Source organism: Nicotiana tabacum, chromosome 24, assembly GCF_000715075.1.
Source record: "Nicotiana tabacum cultivar K326 chromosome 24, ASM71507v2, whole genome shotgun sequence".
NCBI lineage: Eukaryota > Viridiplantae > Streptophyta > Magnoliopsida > Solanales > Solanaceae > Nicotiana > Nicotiana tabacum.
Genome location: NC_134103.1, coordinates 89,873,929 through 89,900,632, shown reverse-complemented (window position 1 = coordinate 89,900,632; position 26,704 = coordinate 89,873,929). Strand labels below are relative to the sequence as shown.

Sequence of the window (26,704 nt, the reverse complement as noted above, 5' to 3'; positions counted from 1 at the left end):
GTACACGAATTAACGAAAATGAGTTTCGTTGAAGGTTGTCGATTTGGGATAAAATACGGTCCGAGCTATAATACCCGAATACAACACTTCATATCAGAACGTTAGAAATTCCAACAAGAATTATTAGCATTAGCAACGTGAGATTTTGCGATTTTAAGGGAGTACGGTGCAACCTTTTCCAAGAATATCATACGGGGTTTTCCCCTACTCCAGGTATGTTAAGGTTAAGCCCTTCTTTCATTTTGGCATGATCTCGTAATTACATGAGTTTGATAACGAAGCATAAAGAAAAAATCATATCCCGGAATTTACGTATATTTTTCTAGTTTTGTAAGTTACAATATTTTCTTTATCGGGACTTCATATTCATTTGAGTATTTCCTTTTTCTAGTCAAGAGAGCAGAGAGTCTATATATACATTATAATAATTTCATTACCATCGAGCTATAATCGATGGACATGCCCCTATTGGGCAACCTCTGATCAGATGGTAAGTTATATACCGAGCCTACGGTGGCCGAGCGCCTATGAGCAAGCCCAGTTGGTCGAGATACAGAGCCTACCGAGCCTTATAGGGCCGGACATCTATTTTACTCACTATATTGAGAGAGTTGAGTCAGTATCAGCAAGTAAACATATATTCAGATTATCAGTTCAGTTTTAACTTTCTATATATTGCCTTACATACTCGGTACATTATTTCGTACTGACGTCCCTTTCTGAGGGGGGGAGGGGATGCATTTCATGCGTGCAGGTTCAGACAGACAGACGGGTAGACCTCCTCAGTAGGTGTTGCCCGAGTTCAGCTTTATCGGTAAGCTCCCCGTCCTTCGGAGTTGCTGGGTCTAGAAGTTTTGCGTACATCTTGTATATATATGTAGATAGGTTATGGGTAGGTCAGGCCCCTATTCCGATCACAGTACATCTATCAGTAGAGGCTTGTAGACATATCCTGCCAGTTAGTGCAGTATGTTGGGCTTGTAGGCCCTGTACATATATTTTGTTGGCTTGTCAGTTATAGTAATTATGACAGTCTTGCCGGACCAGCTTTATGTTGATATTTAGTCAGCATTAGTCTTTATTCAGTTTTATAATTTGCATCGCACATTATCTTGTAATGTGGCCCATGGCCAAAGTATGACATTACATGTTCAGAGTCTCTTAGTCGCAAGTGGTACGCAAGGATAGGTGAGGCACTGGGTGCCGGTCTCGCCCCCAGGCTCGGGGCGTGACAAATAATTAATATGATTTAGTATAAATATATAAATAAGGGAGAATCTGATCAAAGAGAGATGGATAACAACTTGTTTGGATGGTTGTTACCCATTGTATTATATCGTATTGTTACTTTAAATACTATAATTATTTTGATTGTTGCTTAAATTTTATTGTATCGTATCGTTAAATACATCGTTACGTAACGACGAAAAGTGTCACTTTATGGAACGTCCGATTTGGTGTGTGTCACGTCATTGCCTTATTTTTTTCTATTATCTTGCCCTTCCTTATTGTTAAATATTATTAAATAATCATATTTTATCATCTATCCTACCTTCTAATATAATAATTTTGCCTCGTACCTTACTTTTTCTTTATAGTATTACAAGTTTATTTTTCGTATGATTGATGCATGACATCATGAAATGACGACAAATAATACAATCTATCCAAACATTGTATATATCAAAATAATAAAGTATAATACAATATAATATTATACGATACATTATGAAACGATATATGGCAACCTTCCAAACAAGCCGTAAAGGAAGTGGTAAATTTGCCTAACCTTCACAAAAGGCTAAAGCCGACAACTCGCTTGCTTACATGACTCGTAAAATCTTTAGGGTATGTTTGAAAAGTCATGTGTAATTATTTAACAGTGTAATTATAAGGACAGTAATTACATAGTCTAGTAATTACATATTATAATAATTAAAATAATATATTTATTTGTCATAACGTAATTATAATATAATTACTACAATTATATTTAGTTGGACAAGTATAATTACAAAGTTAGATAAATATTTTTAGATTAACATGTAGATAAATTTACTGTGTAACGAACATATATGTACGTTATAAATGTAAAATATTAATTTATTATGAGGTATTTAAAGTAAATATTTTTTTTTGTAAAAATATATTTAATAATTATAAATTAGTAAATAATATCAAAAATAACACTCTATCTTCCAAGCAAATATTATAATTTAAATTAATTAATAAAAATTTTAATAGCAAAATTAGTTGCTTACCACCTCATGTGAATAAAAGAAAGTTAGATATGAGCTTAAAAAATAATTTTATATTAAATATTTATTAGAAAATAAAGCTAGTAAAATACAAAGTAACTAAATAAGCTATAACAATATTTTTGTATACATTAAAAATATTATATATTATTTATAATTGTGTATGTAAAAAAATCATGTTACTAAAATGATAATTATAAATAAATAACTAATATCATAAAGAATAATCGATATCTTAACTATCTTTTAACTAAATAATATATTAACTTAAAATAATTAATAAAACTTTTAATTATGAATTTAATTTTTTTTCCAACTCATATGTATGTAAGATGAAATTTATAATTTTTTACGCTTTTTCAATAACAAAAAGATATATATGAGTTTATGAGGTATTTCTTTTTAATAAATATGCATACTAATGAAAATAAAATAAAGCTTCTAATGAAATATAAAATTGTATTTAACAACTAAGAATAACAAATAAAAATAAAAATGTAAGAAACAAAACATGAGAACTCGCAAAATTATATAAAAGCATACCATAAGCAACATGATTTACATAACGTGATTCTAGAGAACTTACTTTCTCTCTCTCTTTGAACTTACCGTTAGCGAAGAGCCCGACCCGACGCATCTCTCTATCACGCCGACGACCACAGGTAGAGTTTCTCTCTTCTCCTTTGTTCCCCCTATCTCGGTTGTTTTCTATCTCTTTCTCTCCCCTTTTTCCTTTCTCTATTTTTTCCGCCCTCTCTTATCTCCTTATATTTCTCTCCCGCCTCTGTTTTCCCCTTGCTGGTGGAAGTCCGGCGACAAAATTTTTTTGTCTGCGCCGCTGCGGTCCGCCTCTGTTTTCCCTCTTCCCCTTTCCCGTCTACTTCTCTCTTTGTCTCCTCCCCTTCTCTCGCTCTCTCTTTCTGGTGTGTGGGTGTGGAAAAGGCAGCAGATTTTTGGCAACCTAGACATAAATCAGACCGTGCGTAATCTGTCAAGGCGGGATCGACGTATTATAGTGCCCCCGGCCAACCAGTTTCTATAGTCTCTTTTTCCAATTTGTTTCTAGTTTTGGATATTGATCAACATTGTTAATCATAGGTTGCGTTAATCCTTCTGCTGTTTATTATTTTTAGGAAGCTTTTATGTGGTTATATTCTTACTTAGTTACTTTACTATTCGTATTTTTCTGTTTTTGAGGCTTAGTAGAATTCTTTCCATGTTATTAATCATTTCTACTGAGTATTATGAATTACATTGCATTGACTTTATTCCCCATTTCTTGTTATGCCCTTTTATTTTGGTACTTCTATATCTCATCTTTTATTGAAATTAGGAGTATTGCATTAATTATGGACTTGATATTTGGGCTATAGTGGTTGTATTGAGTAATGATAGAGTAATGTAGTATCTTCGGGTGGAGCGGGGGGTGGGGGCAAGGGTAGTAACAGGGGTAAGGGAATATCTAGGTTGAGAATTAGATTGTGGAACATAGGGACTTTGACGGGAAAGTCTATAGAGTCACCCCAAAAGATGAAGGTCAACATAGTTTATGTCCAGGAAACTTGAAGGGTGGGGATTAAAGCTCAGTAGGCAGACGAGTTTAAGTTGTAGTGCTCGGGGAGGGGTGAGGGGTGAGGGCGAAGAATGGGGTTGGCGTCCTAGTTGATAAGGAACGTAGAGAGCTAGTGGTAGAGGTTATGAGGATGAACGATAGGCCAATAACTATTAAAATAGTTGTGGGAGTGCTTACTTTGAACAATATTAGTGTTTATGCACCTAATATGGGGTTTAGACGAGAAGGTTAAAAGGCGTTTTTGGGAGGACTTAAATGGGTTGCTGCGGGGAATTCCGAAATCGAGAAGCTTATCATAGGAGGTGATGTTAATGGCCACATTGAGACATCGCATGGGGGTTATGATGGTGTCACGATCCAAAATCTCACCTGTCGTGATGGCGCCTATCTCAATACTAGGCAAGCCGAAAATCCCAATAAATCACCATATCTTTTAAATTTGAAAAAAATATATTAAATTTAGCGGAAAAAATCTCACAAATACAAATATAACACTCCCAAAACCCGGTATCACTAAGTACGTGAGCATCTAATATGAATACAATGTCTGACTGATAAAAAATACTGTCTGAAAGTATAGAACAGTACAATAATTGAAGGAAAGAGAGACAAGGTTAGCGGACGCTAGGCAGTTACCCTGATAGTCTCCAACTGGTAACACACTGAGTTCTAACAGTCGCCGTGTCCGAAAGTATCTGTATCTGCACACGAGGTACATAGTATAGTATGAGTACAACCAACTCAATAAGTAACAATACTAACCTCTGGTTAAAAGTAGTGACGAGCTCCGCAGGTACAATCCAGTATAAATAATGGTACAAAATGTAGGCATGCTTTCAAGTTCAACAGTTAAACTTAGTACAATTGAAATAGATCAATATTGAATGATATGAGGAATGTGACATCCCAGTAGAAAGACCTCATGTAAATACTGGTCACAAATTATTCGGTCACTCGGTATAGTTTTTGGCCAATCCAGCCCAGGGGTGTTCCAATCCGTATATAAATATACATTGACTGACAATCAGTCAATCAGTACCGATAAGGCCAATCTAGTCCTAGGTAATTTGTCCCCAAATGTAAATGATACAGACAAGATCCATATCTATGTAAATTCAGTACAATAAAAATCAGTAAGACAGGTCCATGCCCTGGGAAATCCATCACGAATATATATGATAATCTACGCTCACTAGAGGGTGTGTACAGACTCCGGAGGGGCTCATTCAGCCCAAGCGTGATATAAATCCTATAAGGCATGCTGCAGGCGGGCAGCTCCGATCCATAAAATAGTAAAGCCTATAAAGCTTGCTACAGGTGGGCATCCCCGATCCATATAATAATAATGTATAAAGTCATTCTGGTCTGTTGCAGGCGGGCAACCCCGCTCCCTTTAATGATAGAATATATAAAGCCAATATGGCATGCTGCGGTGCGCAGCTCGATCCCCTAAATATCCTCACAATGGACGAATATGACTGAGTGTGAAATATATATTTTTGAAATAATTAATTCAACAGCAACACGACCCCATGGGTCCCAAAATATTGGCATGTAGCTTAAACATGACATTTAATAAGAGTCTCAGCTCAATTTCTCTAACACGTGGAACATGTTTAGATAATAACATGATTCGTTAATTTTACAACTGCATGGGATTTATTCAAAACATAATTTCTATGGTGCACGTCCACATGCTCGTCACCTATCGGGTGTTTCACCTCTAAACAATTTATATCATACCAAATTCGGGGATTCATACCCTCACAACTAAGTTTAGAAGTGTTACTTACCTCAAATCGTGTAACTTTTTACTCCGCTATGCCTTTGCCTTGTGAATTGGCCTCCAAATACCTCGAATCTAGCCACAATTAATTCGATTTGGTCAATAAAATTTATTGGAATTAATCCCTTAAGAAAATACTAATTTTTCAACAAAATTCGAAATTTAGCTCAAAAATCGCCCGTGGGGCCCACGTCTCGGAACCCGACCAAAATTATAAAATCTGAAAGCCCATTCAACTACGAGTCTAACCATACTAATTTTACCAAAATCCAACCTCAACTCGACCTCCAAATCATCAAATCTTATTTCTGAATTCCTAAGTTCAAATCTTTGATTTACACCTCAAAAACATGTAATCTAGTCGGATTATTCGATAATAATTCAATATTATGGAGTAGAAATAATCACAAGTGACTTACCTCAACCTTCCCTTGAATTCTCTCTCAAAATCGCCCCAAAAACCGTGCTTGAAGGTCCAAAAATGGCAAAACTCAGAACCCCTTCGAAATGTATACTGTTCAGGGGTTCCGCACGTGCGACTTACTTAGCCGCTTCTGCGGTCTCGCAGATGCGAGAATTCAACCACTTTTGCGGTTTCGCCAAGCCTCAACTGGAGCCGCTTCTACGAGTTAGGAGCCGATTCTGCGAAAAGCTCGCTTTTGCGATGGCTGGTGTGCACATGCTGGCACCTGCGATCAAACCTCCGCATGTGCGAAAAATACCAGAATAAAAAATTCCAGCAGTGGTTTTAAGTCCGAATTTGATCCGTTAACCATCCAAAACTCACCAAGGCCCTCGGGACCTCAACCAAATATACCAACAATTCCTAAAATATTATACGAACTTAGTCGAGTCTTCAAATCACATCCAACAACACTAAAAACATAAATCACACATAGATTCAAGCCTAGTGAACTTTGAAACTTCTAATTTCTACAAACGACGCCGGAACCTATCAAATCACGTCCGATTGACCTCAAATTTTGTACACAAGCCATAAATGATATAACGGAGCTATGAAAATTTTCAAGACTGGATTTCGACCCCGATATCAAAAAGTCAACCCCCGGTCAAACTTCCCAAAAATTCAACTTTCATCATTTCAAGCCTAATTCCACTACGGACCTTCAAATAATTTTTTGGACACGCTCTTAAGTCCAAAACTACCATACAAAGCTATTAGAATCATCATAATTCAAATTCGAGGTCGTTTACACATAAGTCAACATCCGATCGACTTTTCCAACTTAAGTTTTAAGCCTTAGAACTAAGTATTCCAATTCATTCCAAAACCTCATCGAACCCGAACCAATTAACCCAATAAGTCATAAAACAACTGTAAAGCATACATTGAGCAGTAAATGTGGAAACTGGGTTGTAATACTTAAAATGATTGGTCGGGTCATTACAGATGGTGTGCATGATGGCTTTGGTTTTGGAAACAAAAACGGAGAAAGAACTTCGTTATTGAAGTGTGATAAAACCTTTGATTTGGTGATTGCTAACTTGTGTTTTCCATATAAATAGGAGCACTTGGTCACCTTCCAAAGTACAATGGCCAAAATCCAATTGCTTACCATCCTACTTAGGAGGTGTGATAGAGGTGTGTGCATGGATTGCAAAGTCATCCCAATTGAAAATCTAACGATGCAACATATGTTATTGGTTATGGATTTGGCGATCATGCGGACAAGGAAAAAAAGGGTTATGTCTGGTCTAACTAGGATCAAGTGGGATGCCTTGACTAAGGACTAAGCTGAGGAGTTGGGGGAAAAGCTATTGGCTAATGGGGGCCTGGAGAAGTAGTAGGGACGTAGGTTGCATGTGGACCAGGACAACAAACTATATTACAGAAGCTATGAGAGAGGTGTTAAGGGCCTAGAAGGTTTTCTCTGGTGGATGCAAAGGAGACTGGTGGTGGAATGAAGATGTCCAAGAAAAAGTAAAATCTAAGAAAATGGCATATATGAAGCTAGTAGAAAGCATAGATGAGGTGGAGAAGAGACCGTACAAGGAGGCAAAGTGAGCAGTTACCACGGCTAAAATCGCGACGTTCGAATGTTTGTATGAAGAGATTGGGGATAAATGCGGGGATACGAAGTTGTACAGGCAGGGCCAAAATGAGAAAGAAAGGCCCGTGACCTGGATTAGGTGATGTGTATAAGATATGATGAGGGCAAAGTTTTAATGGATGAGGCAAAGATTAGGCGAAGATGGCTGTCATACTTTCATAAACTCTTGAATGAAGGGGAAGATAGCAACATTCTGATGGGTGATTTGGAGCACTCCGAGAGTCATCAAGATTTTAGATACTGTAGGCGCATAAGAGTATGGGAGATCGAGGGGGTAATGTGTAGGATGAGCCAGGATAGAGCAATCGGGCCAGACAAAATTCCTGTAGAGTTTTAGAAAAGTGTAAGTAAGGTAGGCTTGGAATTACACTCTGGGCTGTTTTACTTTATTTTTAGGACGAAGAAGATGCCTGAAGATTTGATGTGAAGTACGGTGATTTTGTTGTATAAGAATAAGGGTGATATCCAAAATTACAACTATAGGTAAGGTTGTTCAAGATCGAACCAAAACAGTTATCCAAACCGAACCGATGGCTTATTGGCTTATTGGTATCGGATTATCGGTGTAATGGATGGTGAACGGATTGAGATTTTATAATTAACGGCTTAACGGTTTGGGGGCATATTACTCAATTTTCTTATCGGGTAAACCGTTAACCCTTTATAATTTTTTATATTTACTCTTTTACCTCTATGTATATAAAGTACTATTGAAACCCTAAATGGCTAAATCCCTAATTTCTATTTTCTAATTCTCAATTGTCTGCACCACCAGAGGCAGAGAAGTACTCAGTCTCGTCTCTCTCTTGAAATAAGAATTGAGAAGTCAAAAAATCGAAATCTCAATGATTAATACGTGCATGTCTTTATGAGTAGTCTTGATGGTGTTAAAAATCTGGTTAATACATGTATGATAGTATAAGTAGTCTTGAAGACTCTTCAATTAAAAAGTATCGTTTGGTTAGGTCTTAGATGGTATTAAAAAATTGGTATTGATTTGAAGCTGTTTGGTGTTGATTGAATGATTGTTCAAAAAAATTCTATTTGGTTTAGCTGATAAGCCGCCCGATAATTGTTAATCCGATATCAATCCGCCTGGTGTCTTATTGGATGGCTAGCAGATTACTACATTTATAATCCGATAACCATTAAGTTAAACCGTTAAGCATAATTATCCGCCCGATAAGCACCCCTAACTATAGGGGTATGAAGTTTCTAAGCCATACGATGAAAGTTTATGAGAATGTGGTAGAAGGGAGGGCGAGGAGAAGTGTGTATATTTTCGAGAACCAGTTCGGTTTTATGCCGGGTCGTTCGACTACAAAATTCACTCATACGGTGAGAAGATTGGTAGAGCAGTATAAGACAATAAATAAGGACTTGCATATGGTGTTCATTCATGACCTAAAAAAAACATACGACAAAGTCCCGATATAGGTAATATGGAGGTATTTGGAGGCTAAAAGTGTGCTTGTAACGTACATTATGGTGGTTAAGGACATATATGATGGAGCTAAGACACGGGTAAGGACAACTAGAGGTGACTCATAACACTTCCCGGTTGATATGGGGTTGCATCAGAGATCAACCCTTAGCCCATTTTTATTTTCCTTGGAGATGGATGTATTGGCACGACATGGGAGGTGCCATGGTGTATGTTATTTGCAGATAATGCAGTTCTCATTGACGAGACACGAGGTGGTGTTAACGAGATACTGGAGGTTTGAAGACATACTCTTGAGTCTAAAGGTTTCAAGCTGAGCAAGACTAAGACAAAGTACTTGGAGTGCACATTAAACGGCGTTGTACAGGAAGCACGCATGCATGTGAGGCTTATACATAAGTCATTCCGAGGAGAGGGAGTTTCAAGTACCTTGCACCAATAATACAAGGTGATAGAGAGATTGGTGAGGTTGTTACACATCATATAGAAGCAGGGTGTATAAAGTAGAGGCTCGTTTTCCGGTGTGTTGTGTGATAAGAACGTACCACTGAAACATAAAGGTAAGTTCTACAAAGTAGTGGTTAAACTAACCATGTTGTATGGGACAAAGTGTTGGGCGGTAAAGAAATCTCATGTCAGAAGATGAAAGTGGCTGAGATGCAGATGTTGAGATGGATGTATGGGCAAATTAGGTTAGATAAGATTAGTAATGAAGTCATTCGGGATAAGATGGATGTGGCCCCGGTGGAGGATAAAGTGCGAGAAGCGAGGTTGAGATAATTAATGCATGTTAATAGGAGAAACATAGGCGGTGTAAAAGGTTAGCATTGGGGGTATGAGGAGGGGTACATGTAGGCCAAAGAAGTCTTGATGAGAGATGATTAGGTGGGACATGATGTATCTATAGGTGACTGAGGACATAAATCTTGATAGGAGTGTGTGGAGGTCGAGAATTAGGGTAGTGGGCTAGTAGGTAGTCGAGCGTTTCGCCTTGTATTCTTAGTTCTATAGCAATAATATTAATATATTATCTTTTATTCTTATATTGTTATTACTATCTAGCGTATAATTGTTACCTTGGCTTCGGTCTTCTCCTTTTATCTTGTTGTTATTACTACTTATTGCCTTTACTTTCTTTCATCTATTTTAGCCGAGGGTCTATCGGAAACAACCTCTCTACCTTTCCAAGGTAGGGTAAGGCTGCATAAATCGTACCCTTCCCAAACATCCCTCGTGGAATTCACTGAGTTTGTTGTTATTGTTGTTGTATACAACAACATCTTAGAAGGTTATAAAATGAAATTTGGGGAAATCAAAGAGAAGTAATGTGAAAAAATAGTACTTAATATATTTGAAAAAATAAAGGAGAATTAGAAAAGTTATATTAGTTTGCAATAAAAATAATTCCCCTCGATTACATTCAATTTCGCAATTACACCCACATATAGGGGTGTGTTTGGTCCGAAAAAAAATATTTTCCTGGAAAATGAGTTGTTTTATCACTTATTTTCCTATGTTTGGTTGGTGAGCGAATTTTTTTTTTAGTATTTGGTTAGAGAGAAGAAAATATTTTTTAGAAAAATAATTTTCTATGCTACTCTCCTCACCCCCTTCCCCAAAATCCGTGTGCTTTTTATCCTCTATCCTCTCCCCTCCCAAATACCCAATATTTAATTATTTTTTTAAAAATTCACACAAACTCAAAGGAACTAATGTGTTGCTTTACTTTTTCACACAAGAACAACGTTCAAATTTGAGCACCATAACTAAAAAGAAAATACTATTTTTCTTGTTGAACCAAAACAAAAGTATTCTTTCTACAATATGAAAAGAAAATACTCATCTTGTTGAAATGAAAGAAAATATTTTTTCTATATCATGAAAAGAAAGTACTCATTTTGGTGGAACGAAAGAAAATATTTTTTCTACATCATGAAAAGAAAGTACCAATTTTGTTGAGATGAAAAATAAAGTACTTTATCTATAATATGAAAAGAAAATATTCTAAATAACATTTGTATTTAGAATCGGGGTGGGGGTCAGGGGTAGGGTAGTGGTGTTAAGGTGGGTTGGGGTGGGTAGGATTGGGTGGTAAGAGTTGGTGGGATGGAGAATACGGTGGAGATAGTTGAAAAAGTATTTTGAAAAATATTTTCTCTTCTTTTGAACCAACCAAAAATATTTAAACCAACCAAGAAAATTAGAAAGCTTCTACCAAACACACCTTAATTTTTAGGCTGCTTTCCAAACATTAGAAACAAAACTAGGGGGCTGCATGTAAAATACTAAAACTAAAAGGACCAATCTGTAGATAGGTCTTTACGAAATTGTATAAAATCCAGAATTCTTCCCCAATTCACCCTCGCAAATCAATCAACCAAATTCTCATCCTTGGAAACCCTAGTTCCGACGCCATATAGCTTATTCCCTTGGCCATTCTCTTCAGATTTCCATTCGATTCGCTTCGAAATCTAACGGACTATTCGATTCGCATCGTGCGCGAAGATGAATTGATGTTTTCCGGTAGAGAAATAGAGAAAATCTCACTCCAGTTTTCTTCCGTCGAAGAATTTGCGGTCGCTTTTCGCCGATTGGATAAAATTCAGTCGATCCGAAATAAGCCGGCGGTTTACAGCTCAGCATCAGCTAAGAGAGACGTCCAGGGTGCAAGAGAAGCCGATTTTTGTGCTAATTGATAGATCCGATCGAGATCGTCGCAGTCGAAGGAGTAGCGTAGCAGCGTTTTATTAAATTTTTGTTAACAAGCCCTAAACTATTGCTGCTGAGTGAAGCTTTGAGGATTAATTTCGTCACGGTCAGGATGTTCAACTGATCTGTTGAAGGAATTTGGTTTGACTGATTTTATCTTGAGTTATTGAAGAGAAGTTGTGAGAGAAAAAAAAGAGCTGTTTTAGTTTTTTTGTACTTTATATATCAGTTTTATTTGAGTTCAATATCAGGCCTATTATAATTTTTTTGATTTTGGCCTTTTTGTTGTTGTTGTTATTGATTTGTTTGAGGAAAAAAAGGAATTTTAAGGAAAAAAGAGAGTCATGGCAGTTTATTTTAAGTTTAAAAGTGCAAAAGATTACGATTCAATAGCAATTGACGGTCACTTTATTACTGTTGGGAACTTGAAAGAAAAAATATTTGAATCCAAGCATCTAGGCAGGGGTACAGATTTTGACCTCGTTGTCACCAACGCCCAGACTAACGAAGGTTCGTTAGCTTCCAATTGAGTCGTCATTTTCGTGCATTCCCTAGTTGCATTCCTAGTCATATTGCCCAAGCTATTGTGTGACATTGATTTGGGGTCTATCAATATATTTAGTTTCTCTAGCATTTGGAATGTGCTGCTTATATTCAAACATTTTTTCAAAAGAAAAAAGTGGCTTTTATTAAGTAAAAAATGATTACAGTGATTTTAATTTAATTTTCGGAAAGATGACAGCATAAACTCTTTCAAGAACATATACATTGTAAAAATGTCTGATTTCAATTTTTCATTCTCTAGGGGGGATATACAATTTCAGTCATCTTATCTTAGTGGATTTGTTTTACATAATTATAGGGCAATCTCTATTTTGATTTAAAGGGAGAGTGGTCTTTTTAAAGTTTGCATAGAGGAAATCCTGTATTCAGCACTGCTGAGTTTCTGGACTTGTTTGAGTTTTCCTTTGTATAATTTTTGTACAAGTCCAGCTTCTTTTTTGTACTTTTTCAGTTCTCCCTTTGTACTGCTATTTATCAATAACATTAATTTCTATAATAAATAACTTGTTCTAATGTTAGGGCTCATAACAATAAGCTGGTGGCACACTGTCCAGTATAGCATTTACCTTGAGATTTGGTTTTTCCATAATAGTCTTTGAGTAGCTTTAAACGATACAACTATGTATTGTGCTACCTGAGACAAAAGAAATTATGTAAGGAGCCTATTTCACTCAAGGTTTATGTCACATTGCAAAACTCAGGGTCAAGTTGATCCTCCGTGAGGAACTGCAGTGCTTGACAAATAGTTTGTTTAGACTAAGGGGCTTTAATGGCGGATCATGCCATTTGGAATTGAATGCATAACTTGTATTTCCATTCATATGTATTGTGGACTCTACAGGGCTTTATGTGCTTTGTGTTTTTCTTTTTGCAATTTCAGAATATCTTGATGAGGACACCTTGATCCCCAAAAATACTAGTGTTTTGATTCGTCGTGTTCCTGGACGACCTCGCATGCCCATAGTAACTGCACCTGTAGCAGAACCAGACGAGTATTGTCTTGATCCTTTTGATTCTCATCTGTTATTTAGATTGCTTTATCTTTAAAACTTCAAAATCTGTGGAAGAAAGACAGTTGACCTGGGTTGGTACCTAAGAATTGCGCAGGTATCTCTTTTGTTGGAGCTGGTGATGGGGTGTTATGGGTAGTTTACTAAATCTCAAGATCCTTTTTCATGGTTTTTTCCTTTCCCAGGGAAGACCGACCCCAACTTCTTTGGGACTGAGGCATAGTTGTTGTTGTTGTTGTTTTCCTTCCCTTGGAAGGTTGTTGAAAGGTGGTGGGTATAGACCTTTGCAATGTGTGGAAGGTGGTTGAAAGGGGATGGGGTATAGGGGAGAATCGATGAGAATGCTGATGCTGTCATTTGCATTGTGTCGAATATGGTGTTCATAGTTTGTCCCTCCCCTCTTCTGCACAAGGTGGAAGTGGTGTTAATCATAGGTCCTTATACTGCTTTCAGTCTTTTGGGCATTGCCATAATAGCTATTTTAATATGACCGAAATGTCCTTTCTGCAGGCCCCAAGTAGAATACCAATCTGAGGAGGCTCAAACAGTAAAAAGTAGTTATCTGGGAGGGGTGTCATCTGCCACCAAATATGTAAGCGTCCATAGCACTATGCTGTAGGAGAATCTTGGTGTTTTTAGTAATGACAACTTGTAGTCTTAAGCATATTGATATATTCATGTTCATTGTGTAGCCTGAAGATCTAGATTGGGATGAATTTGGGAATGATTTGTATGCTATTCCTGAAGCAATGCCAGTTCAGTCAAGCAACCAAGTGCAGGATGCTCCTCCTCCAAGCAAAGCTGATGAGGAGAGTAAGATCAAAGCTTTAATTGACACTCCAGCTTTGGATTGGCAGAGGTGGGAAAGCCTCCTTTTAAAAAAAAAAAAAAATGTAAATGCACTCTGGAGAGTGTGATTATTGCATTACCTGTTCCTTTTTCTCTAATTTGGAATGACACTGGTTTGAAATGGAGACTTCACAACTTGTGTAGTTCTCCCCTTATATATAAAATTGTTACCATTATCCAAAAAAATAAAATAAAAAGGTTCTGATGATCTTTAAGTTGATGCAGTCAACCCTCTGATGGCTTTGGTGCTGGTAGAGGTTATGGACGAGGTCCAGGTGGAAGAATGATGGGTGGACGTGGTGGACGAGGCTTTGGTAATACGCCTTTTTTCTTGTCCTGTTGATCTACTATGAATCTTCCCATCTTTATCGGGTTGAAGAGCTTTGTCTATTTTTGCGTATGCTCACTTGAAATATCGGTCTTTTCATGCTGTTATTTTATAAGAACTACTACGATCTCAATCTCAAGCTAATTGGGGGCGGCTATATGAATCCTCACCATCCAAGTTGGTCCATTTAAGTCCATCTCAGTACACCTGCCTTCATTTCGTTCTTTTCTGAAATTTAATGACAAAAAAACTCATCAAGTCAATTGTGAAATTGTAGGTTGAAATTTTTTAAAAACCTTGTGGTTAAGTTCTTATGACTTGCCATCCTGGTTGAATAATTGTCATAAGTATGTAGGAGTATTGAATTTTCATGTTGCTACTGCTAAGATGAATTACTGATTGTGATTGAATTTGTTGGCTGTCATATTTTCATGTTTGAGCTCTCAAACTGGATGCTACTCTTCCAATTTTTCAGGTTGGGGTGGATTGGAACGGAAAACACCACCACCGGGCTATGTATGCCATCGTTGTAAGGTGCCGGGTATGTTTCTTATGTTTCATCCATCTTCTGGTCGTTGTCTTAGAAGTCTGTGATTAGCATAGTCAATGTGTTAGTTGACTCGGTGTGAACCGATTATGACAAATTGTTTCAGGGCATTTCATCCAGCACTGCCCAACAAATGGTGACCCAAATTATGACATCAAGAAAGTGAAACCTCCAACTGGCATTCCAAAGTCCATGTTAATGGCAACCCCAGATGGTTCATATGCTTTACCAAGTGGTGCTGTTGCAGTTTTAAAGCCCAATGAGTAAGATTTCCTGTCATGTTGGTATTGTTGAATGCTTGCTTGTAACAAGAATGCGTATGACTGGCCACTTGTTGTAGGGCTGCTTTTGATAGAGAAGTTGAAGGGATGCCTTCTATACGTTCCGTCGGTGATCTTCCACCAGAACTTCATTGTCCCTTGTGTAAAGAAGTAATGAAAGATGCGGTGCTAACAAGCAAGTGTTGTTTTACGAGTTTCTGCGATAAATGTAAGGAGCTTGCTGTTTAATTTGAGCATAGTGTTGTTTAAAGAGTTTTTGCTATAAATGTCAGCTTGCTGTTTAATATGAAGCTAGTGTTGTTGCTTCTACGATGAATTAAAGGAGTTCTCTGTTCAATTTAGTGTGCCCTATATTCTTGAATTTTGAATTGATCTCAAGGGTTATCCTCAGGCATAAGGGATTATATCATCTCAAAGTCAATGTGCATCTGTGGGGCCACAAGTATACTTGCTGATGACCTGTTGCCTAACAAGACTTTGCGGGATACAATAAATAGAATACTGGAATCAAATAATAGCAGTGCAGAGCATGGGGGTAGTGCTCTTCAAGTTCAAGGTTGGTACTGGTTTTAACTCTCTGAACTGTTCTCTCGCTCAAGTCCATTATCATTTTGATTTTTAAATGGCTTACGTCTTGTCTTTGTTATCACATGTTCCAGATATGGAGTCAGCACGCAATCTCCCACCTAAGATTCCATCTCCTTCACAATCTGCAGCTTCAAGGGGAGAGCTGTTACCACCACCTCCTCCTCATAAGGAGGAAACTTCTTCTAAAGTCCAGGAGATTGCTGAGGAGGGTAAAAATGGCAGTGCACCACAGCAAATGGTGGAGAGAGGCAGGATTTCTAAGGTTGCAGATGTTTCTGAAGCCACACATGAGTCAGTTAGTGTTAAAGAACCTGCATCCCAGGGAAGTGCTCCATTGGCTGATGAAGAAGTTCAACAAAAGCATGTAGCTGCGGAGGCAGGTAATGATGCTCTGTTGTTCACATTTTTGGCTTCGTAAGTCTTTGGTTGTATCTTACCGAGCAGCTTAGAGGAGATTCTTGGTTTCTTATATCCCTTGGATTAGTTCTCATCTATTTCTATTTTTTATTTTTTCAGCAAAGAAAAAGAAGAAGAAGAAAGCACGCCTGCCATTGAACCGTATGCACATTTCCCTTCCTCTTGTGCACGAGTTGATAAATCTGTTAGTTATTTTTTGGAATAGAGCTTCGATTATTATGTCTGCAATCTTGATGGATCTGTTTCCTGATTTACTTGATGCCCTTGCAGCTGCTGCTGCGGAGATGCAGTGGAGAGCTGCTCAAGATCATCTTGCTGCTGAGAATTATATGATGTCCATGGGTCCTTCTGCGTATAATCCTTATTGGACAGGCATGCAACCTGGACTAGATGGGTTTGCAGCCCCTTATCATGGTGCCATGCCGTACAATCCTTATGGGTTTGGTCCTCTAGATGTTCCATTTGTCCCTCCTGTATTACCACAAGATCCATTTGGCGGACAAGGTTTTATGTTGCCTTTTGGTCCTCCAATGCAGAGGTATAATTTGTGTTGCCTTTTATCCTGAATTTCTCTCTTAATCTCTGATCAAGCGTTTACACATGTTTTGGGGGTCCTAACCCCTTCTCGCAGTTTTTGGAAATGGATATTCAGTCTGGTTCTGATGTTGTAGTTTAATTACTTTCATGTTCATGTATCTATATGTGTCAGCTCCTGCGAGATTTGGATCACCTGACTGGTTTAAAAATGACCACCAAATTTTAGGGATCTTGCAGCAGAGTTTGGGATGGGATTTAATGCTGGCCCACCAATCATGAGCAGAGAAGAGTTCGAGGCTAGAAAGGCTGATCTGAAAAGGAAGCGTGAGATCGAGATACGGGGAGAGAGGTAATTTAACCTACCTGGTTTTCTGTTCCTGTTAATTCATTGCACAATATGGTGCTATTTCCGTTGGTGATGTTAAAATCACATTAAATGATCTGAGCACTGCGTGTTGAGGTTTTCCAAAGAATGCTCATTCCGTAATTTCACGGCATCACATTATGGTGCTATTTTGGTGTGATATCAAGAATTTCTTAAATGCTTGAGTATTGAATCTTGAGGTTTTTGCAGTATGCGTGTGCTATAAGTGCCTCCGTACAACTTAGTTTTCTCTACTTGAAGGCATGCTGAATTCAAGCACGATTAATTATATCCTCATATTTTGTCCTCTTTGGTTTGTTTTTATTGTCAAGAGTCATTTTCTATTATGCTTCTGCTTTTTAACGCACTTTCAATGGATTTTTGATATTGGCAATGTCTCGTGTTATATCCAGCAGGGAGTTTCCTAAAGACAGGGAACATGCAAGGGAAGTTGGGAGCGGTGCTGATGGTCCTCCAGTGAAATCCAAATCTGTATGTATCTTGCTTGCCAAATATTCCAGTCTATTTTATCCCTATATTTTAGTAGATGGGTATGCGTTACGAGAAAATTTGGCTAACAACCTGTTTAGCCAAGAAGCAGTTTATTTCCAGTTTCATCTTTCATACTTCAGAAACAGCCCGCTTCTGCAGTCCCTCCCCCCCCCCCCAAACCACCACCAAAAAAAAAAAAAAGAGTCTCAGAGACTGAATTTCTAGCATTTTTTTCTAATATTAAGTACAGGACACACTGGAGTCTGGACTACCTTAATATGGGGTTCTGGAGAATTAAGATTAAAGTTTGCCCATTCTGCTGGAAGGGTATATACGACTTCCTAACCCTAGTTGGTGCTCCTTTTGAATGATGATGTTGCCTGATGGCGAAAAATATCGTCACAGTTTTTGGTTGCCCTCAGTAAAATGGGCAGTTGACTGGAGCTCAATCAGGACAGTGCGCATTAAGATGTTGATTTACATTTCTTTTGCTAGTTATTAGTCTGTTCCGGTTCCTGTATGTTGGATGTGTTGGACAATGGCCATTAAGTGATTTTGTTCCCTCATTTTCTTTTCTGTTTTTTTCCCCAATTTTTTAAACCTTTTCCTAATGGAAACAAGCCTGGAGTTCTACTCCTTTTGTGACGAAACTGTTTGCCTATTTTGACGAAAATTTTTACAGTAAGCTATTAAGAACATGGAAAAATGATGGAAGTGGATAGGACTCCAAAAGTGTTCTAGACTAATCTTCTGTTGTAGAATCATTGAAGTGTAGTGGGGGATTGGGTGAGGTTAAATCATTTTTCCTGGAATGTACTATGGTGTATTTATTTTGAGTATTTGCTAGGCCAGTAGGAAAAAAGAGTCTATTTTAAAGAGGTGTAAAATCCTCTCCTTTTGTAGTGCATGATGTTTTTTACGGCTTTAGATCTGCATTTTGATATTTTAGAACATTTTTTCTTCTTTGCAATTTTTTGATATTAATATATTCATTGATGATTGCACAGAAAGCTATTCCTCCTCAATCGAGCTCCGGCCGTCCCCGCCGACCTGAGAGGCCATCACCGGACCTTGACCACCACCGCCGACCTGAGAGGCCATCGCCAGACCTTGACCACCACCGCCGACCTGAGAGGCCTTCGCCGGAGCTTGACCACCGCCGCCGACCTGAGAGGCCCTCACCTGACCTTGACTATCACCGTCGGCCTGAGAGGCCATCTCCAGACCGTCGATCGCGAGATCCTGAACTTCCTCGCCCTTTGTCCAAGAGAAAGTATGAAGATTATGATGATCACCATCATGAGGACCGCCATCGCCGCGACCACCATGAGGACCGCCACCACCGTGAGTATGCCCATCGCAGTAGCAGTAGCCACCACCGTTCAGAATCTTCAGCTAGCGTCAAACCATCCTCCACTGGCCCATCCGAGCCACCAGTGGTGGCGCCACTCAAATCCATGGATAAGAAGAAGGCCAGTGTTTTTTCTCGCATCAGTTTCCCAGCTGAAGATGCACCAGCAGCTTCAAAGAAGCGAAAGGTGTCATCCTCCAGTGAAGTGCCAGTGAGTTCCTCGGCGAGCCACCGGGGTACTACATCAAATGGGTATCACGAAGAGTACAAAGCAGCTACTGGATCAAGGAAGAGTGCTGCTGCAAGTATGGATTATGAGAGTAGTGACGATGATCGGCACTTCAAAAGAAGGCCTTCAAGGTACGAGCCATCTCCACCACCGGCTTCTGTACAGTGGGAGGAAGAGAAGCAGGAGGGGCCTCCTCCTAGGCATAGCAAGGGGTCAAGGGAAAGAGGGTAAACTGGATAGTAGTTTATTGCATTTTGCACTTCTCTGATATGTCAATTCTTTGCATTTTTCACATATCTTATATTTCAATTAGCCAGTTTCTTGAGTTCTTTCCAGTATCTGATATGCAATATTTAGAATTTAATCTAGGTGGCAACATTACATTGATTGCTTTTTTTGTTTCTCATTTTTTTGCCATGTCCTGTAGTGGAGTTGATTGTTCATTTGTGCATTATGTGTTACTGTCTTACTTGACTCAAAGATGTGTTATTTACTGTCTGCGGCTTTACTTTTCTAGATTCGTTTATCTAGAACAGATGGTTTAACTATTTAGATAACTCAAAGAGAATAAAAAGCAAAATCATTTAGTTGTGCAGAAAGTGGAGATAAATAGCGTGCATGATGATGGCATGTTTTTCCTTACTAATTTCATTTGGAATTCAGTGCTATATATCACACACATGTAGAGAATCCTTCTTTCGTTTTACTTGGTGTGGCACTATAAAACAGCCATAATTCCATATTAGTGTTTGCTCGCTAGCTCATGATTAGATATTGTCACTTAGTGAGACATTCAGGAAAGACAAATTGATTTTTCAATGTTCATGTACACAAGATAGATCTCTCTTTCATGGCGTATCTGTGAGCAGCGATACACATCACTTGTCTGACTGGTGGGGCATGAGTAAAGTGGAGTATGTGCCCTTTTAGCTTCTTCTGGTGGGTGTGTTGGTGATGTTTTAGGGATAGTTACTAAGAATCTTGTTTGTCATATGGATACAGAAACAATTTTTTTAGTTGTGAGCACTGGAAACCTAACCTCTGTCGTTGGCACCACACCCTCCCCCTTATGGTGTTAATTAGAAAATTGGTTGTTTTAGCTTGGCAGCAATGGTGACCTATAAGAGAATTCACTTGCATCCTTTCAGTTTCAGCTGTAGGCCAGTCCCAAAACTCTTACAGAAGTATCATGAGAATATCACTTAGAAAATTGATGCAAACGTTCTCATTTTGTATGCTGCATTTAGAAATCAATTTTGATGCTCGACTTTTATTCTTTTGTTCTGTTTTTTCAAATCTTTCTATGGCATTTTCATTTGAACTGCCTGCGGACTTTCCTTTTGGTGTTCCAATGTAGCATCTTCATTGAGTATATATATCCTTTTGCCATTCTCGCTGTACCATCACAATAATCTCATGGATCCTTTCTCGACAAATGTCTTAATTCATTGGTTCTTAATGCAGATTGAGATAGTATATGACAAGGAAGAGCTTGAATTGGAATGACTCTTGCATGGAATACAAATACAGGTAGAGAATTATTTATATGTTTGCTGCTCGGATTGCTCTGTTAGGAAATGCAAGTAATTTGACTTCACACGCATTGTCTTGTGTGTTTCTGTTTCTCATCATAAATTCTCGACAGTGCAATGAAAACAGAATCATTTTCTTGTGTTTGAAGAGAATTTGTGAAACTCATTGTATCTGGTCATCAGGATGTTTGTATTCACAATCTTTCATCTGAGGTGCATTTTATTTTATTGGTGCAGATTCAGAAGGTGCAGGGAACATCTAAATCTGGATCTCCTCTTCTGAGTGATACCATCTGCTTCACAAACTTCTCAGTGCAAAACTGATACAACTTTTTGTTCGATGCTCAATGGGATGGCACGGTGCAATGATTACTGAATTCGCCCGCTCAAAGGATGAACATGAATGTTCTAGAGCATTTGTAGATTCTTATCCAAAATTTGTATCATATAATGATTCCATATAATTGTGAACTGCAAACGCAAACATTTCAAAATAAGATCGCGGGCTCCCTTATTTTGCAATTTTTATAGATTGTTTGAGCATTATGTGGCATTGCAATTTTGATATATTTTAATATTGCTGGTTCTGGCTTCTTTTATTTGTTTGGACAATATTTGCATTACAATCTTATGTTTCCTTCACTAATTCAAAGTTGGTTGGTTGGATAAAATACATGTTTATTTCCGATAGGTTAATCAGGGGTGTCAATGGTTCGGTTCGGCCGGTTATTTTATTAAATTTGTATCATATTAATTTTTCGGTTATTCTATTATGTATTACCAAAATTAGACTTTTCGAAACCGTCCCAATTATGTCGGTTTCTCTTCGGTATCGGTACGGTTCGGTTAATTTTCGGTATTTTCTTAAATATCATGTAAAATTCACCAGTAGATGTAGAATGTAATAACATATGTTCTTTTATATTACTTAGCAAAACTCTATACATTTTTATTGTTTAAAGGGTGATGAATAAAAAAAAAATGAAAGATGGATAGAGTATAGATCTATCAACTATTTTACAACACCATAAAAGAAATCAAGCAAAGGCAAAAAAAAAAAATATAAATCACACGAGTGGAAAGATATTAACCAAACTGAGACTCAAGAATAAAGTCTATAGAAGATTAAATATTCAAAAAGATAAATCTAAATTATATGAAAGGAAACATATTCAATACATTGTAGTTTGCTACAAGAGGCGTTGCTCTGATGGTAAACAACCTCCACTTTCAACCAAGATGTTGTGAGTTCGAGTCACCTGAAGATCAAGGTGGGGAGTTCTTGGAGGGAAGGATGCCGAGGGTCTATTGGAAACAACCTCTCTACCTCATGGTAGGGGTAAGGTCTGTGTACACACTACCCTCCCCAGACCCCACTAGTGAAATTATACTGGGTTGTTGTTGTTGTTGTTGTTGTAGTAGTAGTAGTTTCCTACTCATAATTGCTAGAATACTTTGTGTCTTACTAATGAAGATACTTGAAATAACTTAGTTTAAGTACAAGTAGCATAATAAGTTTTAGGAATTAGTATTTTGAGTTTAATTACTTGTTCGCTTGTAACAGTTTTCATAATTCTAAGGCCGAAAGAAAAATTCAATGCATTATTATTTTTAAACTTACTATATAAATATATTTTTCACATGTAAAATTTATTCGGTACGGTTCAGTATTTTTTCGGTTTATTTTCATAAAATAAAAAACCTACCCTAATTATCGGTGCAGTTATAGATTTATAAAAAAACCTACGGTTTCTTTAAAAGAAATCTAAAAATCAGTTCGGTGCGATACGGTTCGATCAATTTAGTCAGTTTTCAAATATTCATTTACACCCCTTTACTAACGCTCTTTTAGGAAAAGATAAAAGAGTCATTTTGGTCAAACCCCTTTCATAGTGCTATTAAATTAGTATCATTTTAATGAAGGTGCCAATTTTAAATGAAAAATAAAAAGAAATGAAAGGAAGCATTATGTATAAACTTATTATCCATTTTTAAATTAATATGAACGTAAACAATTGATTTTTCTGGTCTTGATCAAAGAGAGAACACGTAAACCTTTCGTGTATCTTTCGCAGAAATTCAGCATCATATTTCATTTATTGTAAATAAAAGTCAAAGTTTATTCATGAAAGTACGCAACTTATCAATTACAAGACATATCTGTTCGCTATTAAAAGGAGGGGGAGGTCCAGTGACCGATATTTATTTATTGTTAATTAAAGACCTGTTGTTGTACATTGACACCTCAACATTTAATTACTAATCGCAGAACATTAACTTTGTAATTAAAAGTGGGTGCAGAAGCCAAATCAAGAAATAATAAATCATAGAGGCAGAGTCATAATTACGTTATAGTTTCTTATAGGAAATTATATTTATATATATAAAAAAACTAAAATACGAAGGTGAAATTAATGGATAATCAATGGTATCTGAAACTATGAAAACAAGTCACTCCCAGATTCAGAGTTTAAAATACTACTTTCTAGTGTCAGATAACTCATTCATGGCACTGTTACCTGCTTAAATTCTCTAAGGAAATTCAGAATTCTAATTGTATCTAACGATTAATTTATTTTTAGATGTACTAAATGTATATAATTCATCAAACTTCAACGAATTGTACATTCAAAAAGTGAAATACAACAAGAAATACATTAGTACTTTGCTCTAATAATTCTGAATATGGGAAATTAAACAGCACCTTGATGGATAATTGCATATATTTATAATTCAATGTATCACATGCATATATATTGCTACTGAATTAAATTTCGGTGCTAATGACTAAACGAAGTCAATTGATCACGCCCAACTATGCCTCATAAAAAGGACTAAGCGGTCGTTGCAAATATAATCCGGTTTACAAGTCTGGAGTCGAATCCCACAGAGAACTAAGGCTTAACTACAGTTGTTCAATATCGCTAAGAAACACAAGTCCAAACAATTTCCTAATTGTAAAGATTATAATATTTATTTTTATCTAATTAACTAACAAATACTAGAAAGCAGTAAAACTATCAATTAACAAGGATAAAGATTGGAGACAAGATTAAGGAGGTCTAGAGTTATGATTTCTCCAATTGTCGGAATCCTTCCCGCTACGCCTTCTATAATTTCGCCTAAGTATTCTCTACCGATCATGAGCGCTCTGAGTGGCGTAATTCTTTCCCGAATAACTACCACAATTTACTAGACATATTTTCCTGAATTACGCTAGTTGGCATTAAGTACGGCTCACTCGGATCGCACCAAGGTTTCGTTATCCCTAATCCCACCTTTAAACCCTCCGTATTGATCCCTCATATACGTTAGGAGTGATGTTGTTCAACAATTACCTAAATATGCACTATCTCCCGAGTAATATACACTAAATAAGCACAGTCGATTGAGAGCTTTTCAACCAACCACAATAATAACGTAGTTGAACAAGTAGAGAAAATACTACGGCAAATCTATATTAACGTAACAGGAAAATCATCCTCCAATAGGTTCCATCAAAACCCTAGATAACAAATTAGCTATTCATAATAGTATGCATAACTACAATACTAGAATTCATAACCAATAATAGAAATAGGAAGAAGAAAGTGAAAAACTCGTAGAAGAATTCTCCGCATTGCTCCTAGTGTGTTCTTGGATCCTTAGGTCGAATCCCCGGTCTCCTCTGTCCAACCCCCCTCAAAAGTGGCATTTTTAGGTCTATTTATATGTGTAGGAAAATACCTAAACGTGTATGCCAAGTCCTAGTCAAACCAGGAGATGGAATAAGTCTTCAAAACTCGGAATGTGCACGCCCAGACCTGGCCTCACGAGGCATAACGCTTGGTGGACCTCGCCCCAGGCCTGGCGTCGCCAAGTATACAACATGCTTGAGCTTGCCTCTGCCTCGCCTCGCCAGCTCCTACGCGAGCTAAAGGCCTGGCATCGCCAAGTATAAAGCCTGGCTTCGCCAGGTATAAATCCTGCTATAGGCCTGGCTTTGCCAACTTTCTCCTTTTCACTGTTCTCGAGCACGCTTTCAATGTTTAATTATCCATTTTGCTCTACTTTCATCTCCAATTCACCTACACATAAAATAGACTCCATTACGCGCAAATAAAGTGTAATTTATCATTAAAATATATAAAATGCAAGGCAAATAATATACGAAACTATGGAATTATAGCCACACATCAATACCCCACATTTAAACGTTGCTTGTCCTCGAGTCAACCAACACTTTACACTATCTTTGAGCATTTAACATATTTAACACTTTTGAAGCACACTACACCAATTACTATGGTTGATAGCAGCAATTGAACTTTAGCATATGAAATCTCATACACTTCCCTTTTCTGATGCTATGCTTCAAAACATTCACAACAACTACAACATGCTCGTAACAATCGTAGCCTCAAAAACCGACTCAAAAATTTACAATGCACTCATGGATTGAACACCAACATCCTAGAGAAGTCTAATAACGTTACCTATCCCTCATGAAATCATGTGCCCTCACAACAAGAACAAAAGAGTAAGTTGAATCCACACACTTAAATCAAATGCTCAAATATACTTTAAGGACTCATATATATATCAAAGAAAATATCCCACTCTCACAACAGAAGTCACATGCATGCAATTGGCACCATAGGCTTGCCCTTAATGTAAATATCTACTACTGTAAGCTCGCTCGATCTAAAATCAATTAGGACTTTTTCATGGTTGTAATGTGGGCTAAGGGACGGGTAGGATATATTTTAGGAATAGTGACTCACCCTCCTAAGCACTTTAACACATCACACAATTACTTTAAGCGTATTTTCTTCAATACCACTTTAATTTTACAAACAATAGCACCCAAAAAAATATTCCCTTCTTCTTTAAGCACTACTTTAATTCATACCTACTAGCAAGGACAATATAATAATTTATTCATCTCTATTTTTTCTTATTTGTTTTTTCTACTATGGATTTTCCCTTTGCAGTTTCCGCTAGTGGTGTATTACTTTATAAAATAAGTGCACCTTTCTTCCTTTCATTGGTTCCACTCAAAAGCCACCCCACACTTAATCCTTACTTCTTCTAGCTCTTATTTCATAATTAAAGTGCTTTACGAGATAAAAGGATCAAAACAATATCAATTAAGAACAAAAAGGGTATAGGCTTGTAATGTGGGTGCCAAATAAAAGTCTATAGGTTCAAAAGGGTTAACTAGGGATAAATTTTATTTATGGTAAATAATAAGTTCAACAAGATCAAAGAAAGCCTAAAATTATTTTTCAAATCGAGCATCACCTAAAATTTCGCTTCAACTCACATACCGGGACAAGTTCTAGACTCAATCACAAAAACACGGACTACATAATTTCTCACCACACATGGCACATGACTCACTAAGGACGGTTCCATTCCGATTCTCAAATAGTTTCAAGTATTCACGGAGCCACAAAATATTAAGCATTAAGCACAAAGTGAACACGAGCCAAGAAAATGAGACATAGGCGTCAATAGACATGCTATCTGACTCAATAAGGCATCATAAGCAATTTCAAACTATAGGGAAGATAATACATATGCTAGAGTCTAAATATGCTACTATCAAACAAGTCAAAAAGCGACTAGAAATTTCATCTTCCTTCTTTTATTCTCTCAATCCTATTCTACTCTAAAAATAAAAAAACTATGACCCGATTCAAACTACATCCCATGGCAAAGAATTGAGGCACAAAGAAAAACCACGGGGGGTTATTACTACCTAAAGAAAACTAAAAGACATATTTTTGGA

General features: G+C 37.4%; 1 protein-coding gene across 8 annotated transcripts; it reads left to right on the top strand.

The window, feature by feature from the left end:
* The first annotated feature begins 11,494 nt into the window (after positions 1–11,494).
* On the top strand, positions 11,495–21,474 carry LOC107761502 (E3 ubiquitin ligase PARAQUAT TOLERANCE 3). 8 transcript variants are annotated; one of them, XM_075247112.1, is made up of 17 exons: positions 11,495–11,948; positions 13,287–13,398; positions 13,927–14,008; positions 14,109–14,275; positions 14,491–14,579; positions 15,069–15,134; positions 15,247–15,403; positions 15,481–15,629; positions 15,813–15,977; positions 16,081–16,389; positions 16,526–16,567; positions 16,697–16,964; positions 17,190–17,312; positions 17,744–17,819; positions 18,827–19,530; positions 20,864–20,929; positions 21,169–21,474. In XM_075247112.1, exons 2-16 carry the CDS (start codon positions 13,361–13,363, stop codon positions 20,871–20,873), a joined length of 2,445 nt encoding a protein of 814 aa, XP_075103213.1. In that variant the 5' UTR covers positions 11,495–11,948; positions 13,287–13,360; the 3' UTR covers positions 20,874–20,929; positions 21,169–21,474. The 8 variants fall into 8 exon arrangements, with proteins under 8 accessions (XP_075103213.1, XP_075103211.1, XP_075103212.1 ...); XM_075247110.1 differs by having other exon boundaries at positions 18,827–19,626; XM_075247111.1 differs by having other exon boundaries at positions 17,741–17,819.
* The last annotated feature ends 5,230 nt before the right edge of the window (positions 21,475–26,704 follow it).

What these genes read in the sequence shown, in the direction of transcription:
- LOC107761502 (XM_016579723.2), top strand. Translation starts at nt 12,187, where the DNA reads ATGGCAGTTTATTTTAAGTTTAAAAGTGCAAAAGATTACGATTCAATA. An exon ending in ACGTGGTGGACGAGGCTTTG is followed by an intron (nt 14,580 to 15,068) that starts GTAATACGCCTT and finishes CCAATTTTTCAG; the next exon opens with GTTGGGGTGGATTGGAACGG. An exon ending in CCATCGTTGTAAGGTGCCGG is followed by an intron (nt 15,135 to 15,246) that starts GTATGTTTCTTA and finishes AAATTGTTTCAG; the next exon opens with GGCATTTCATCCAGCACTGC.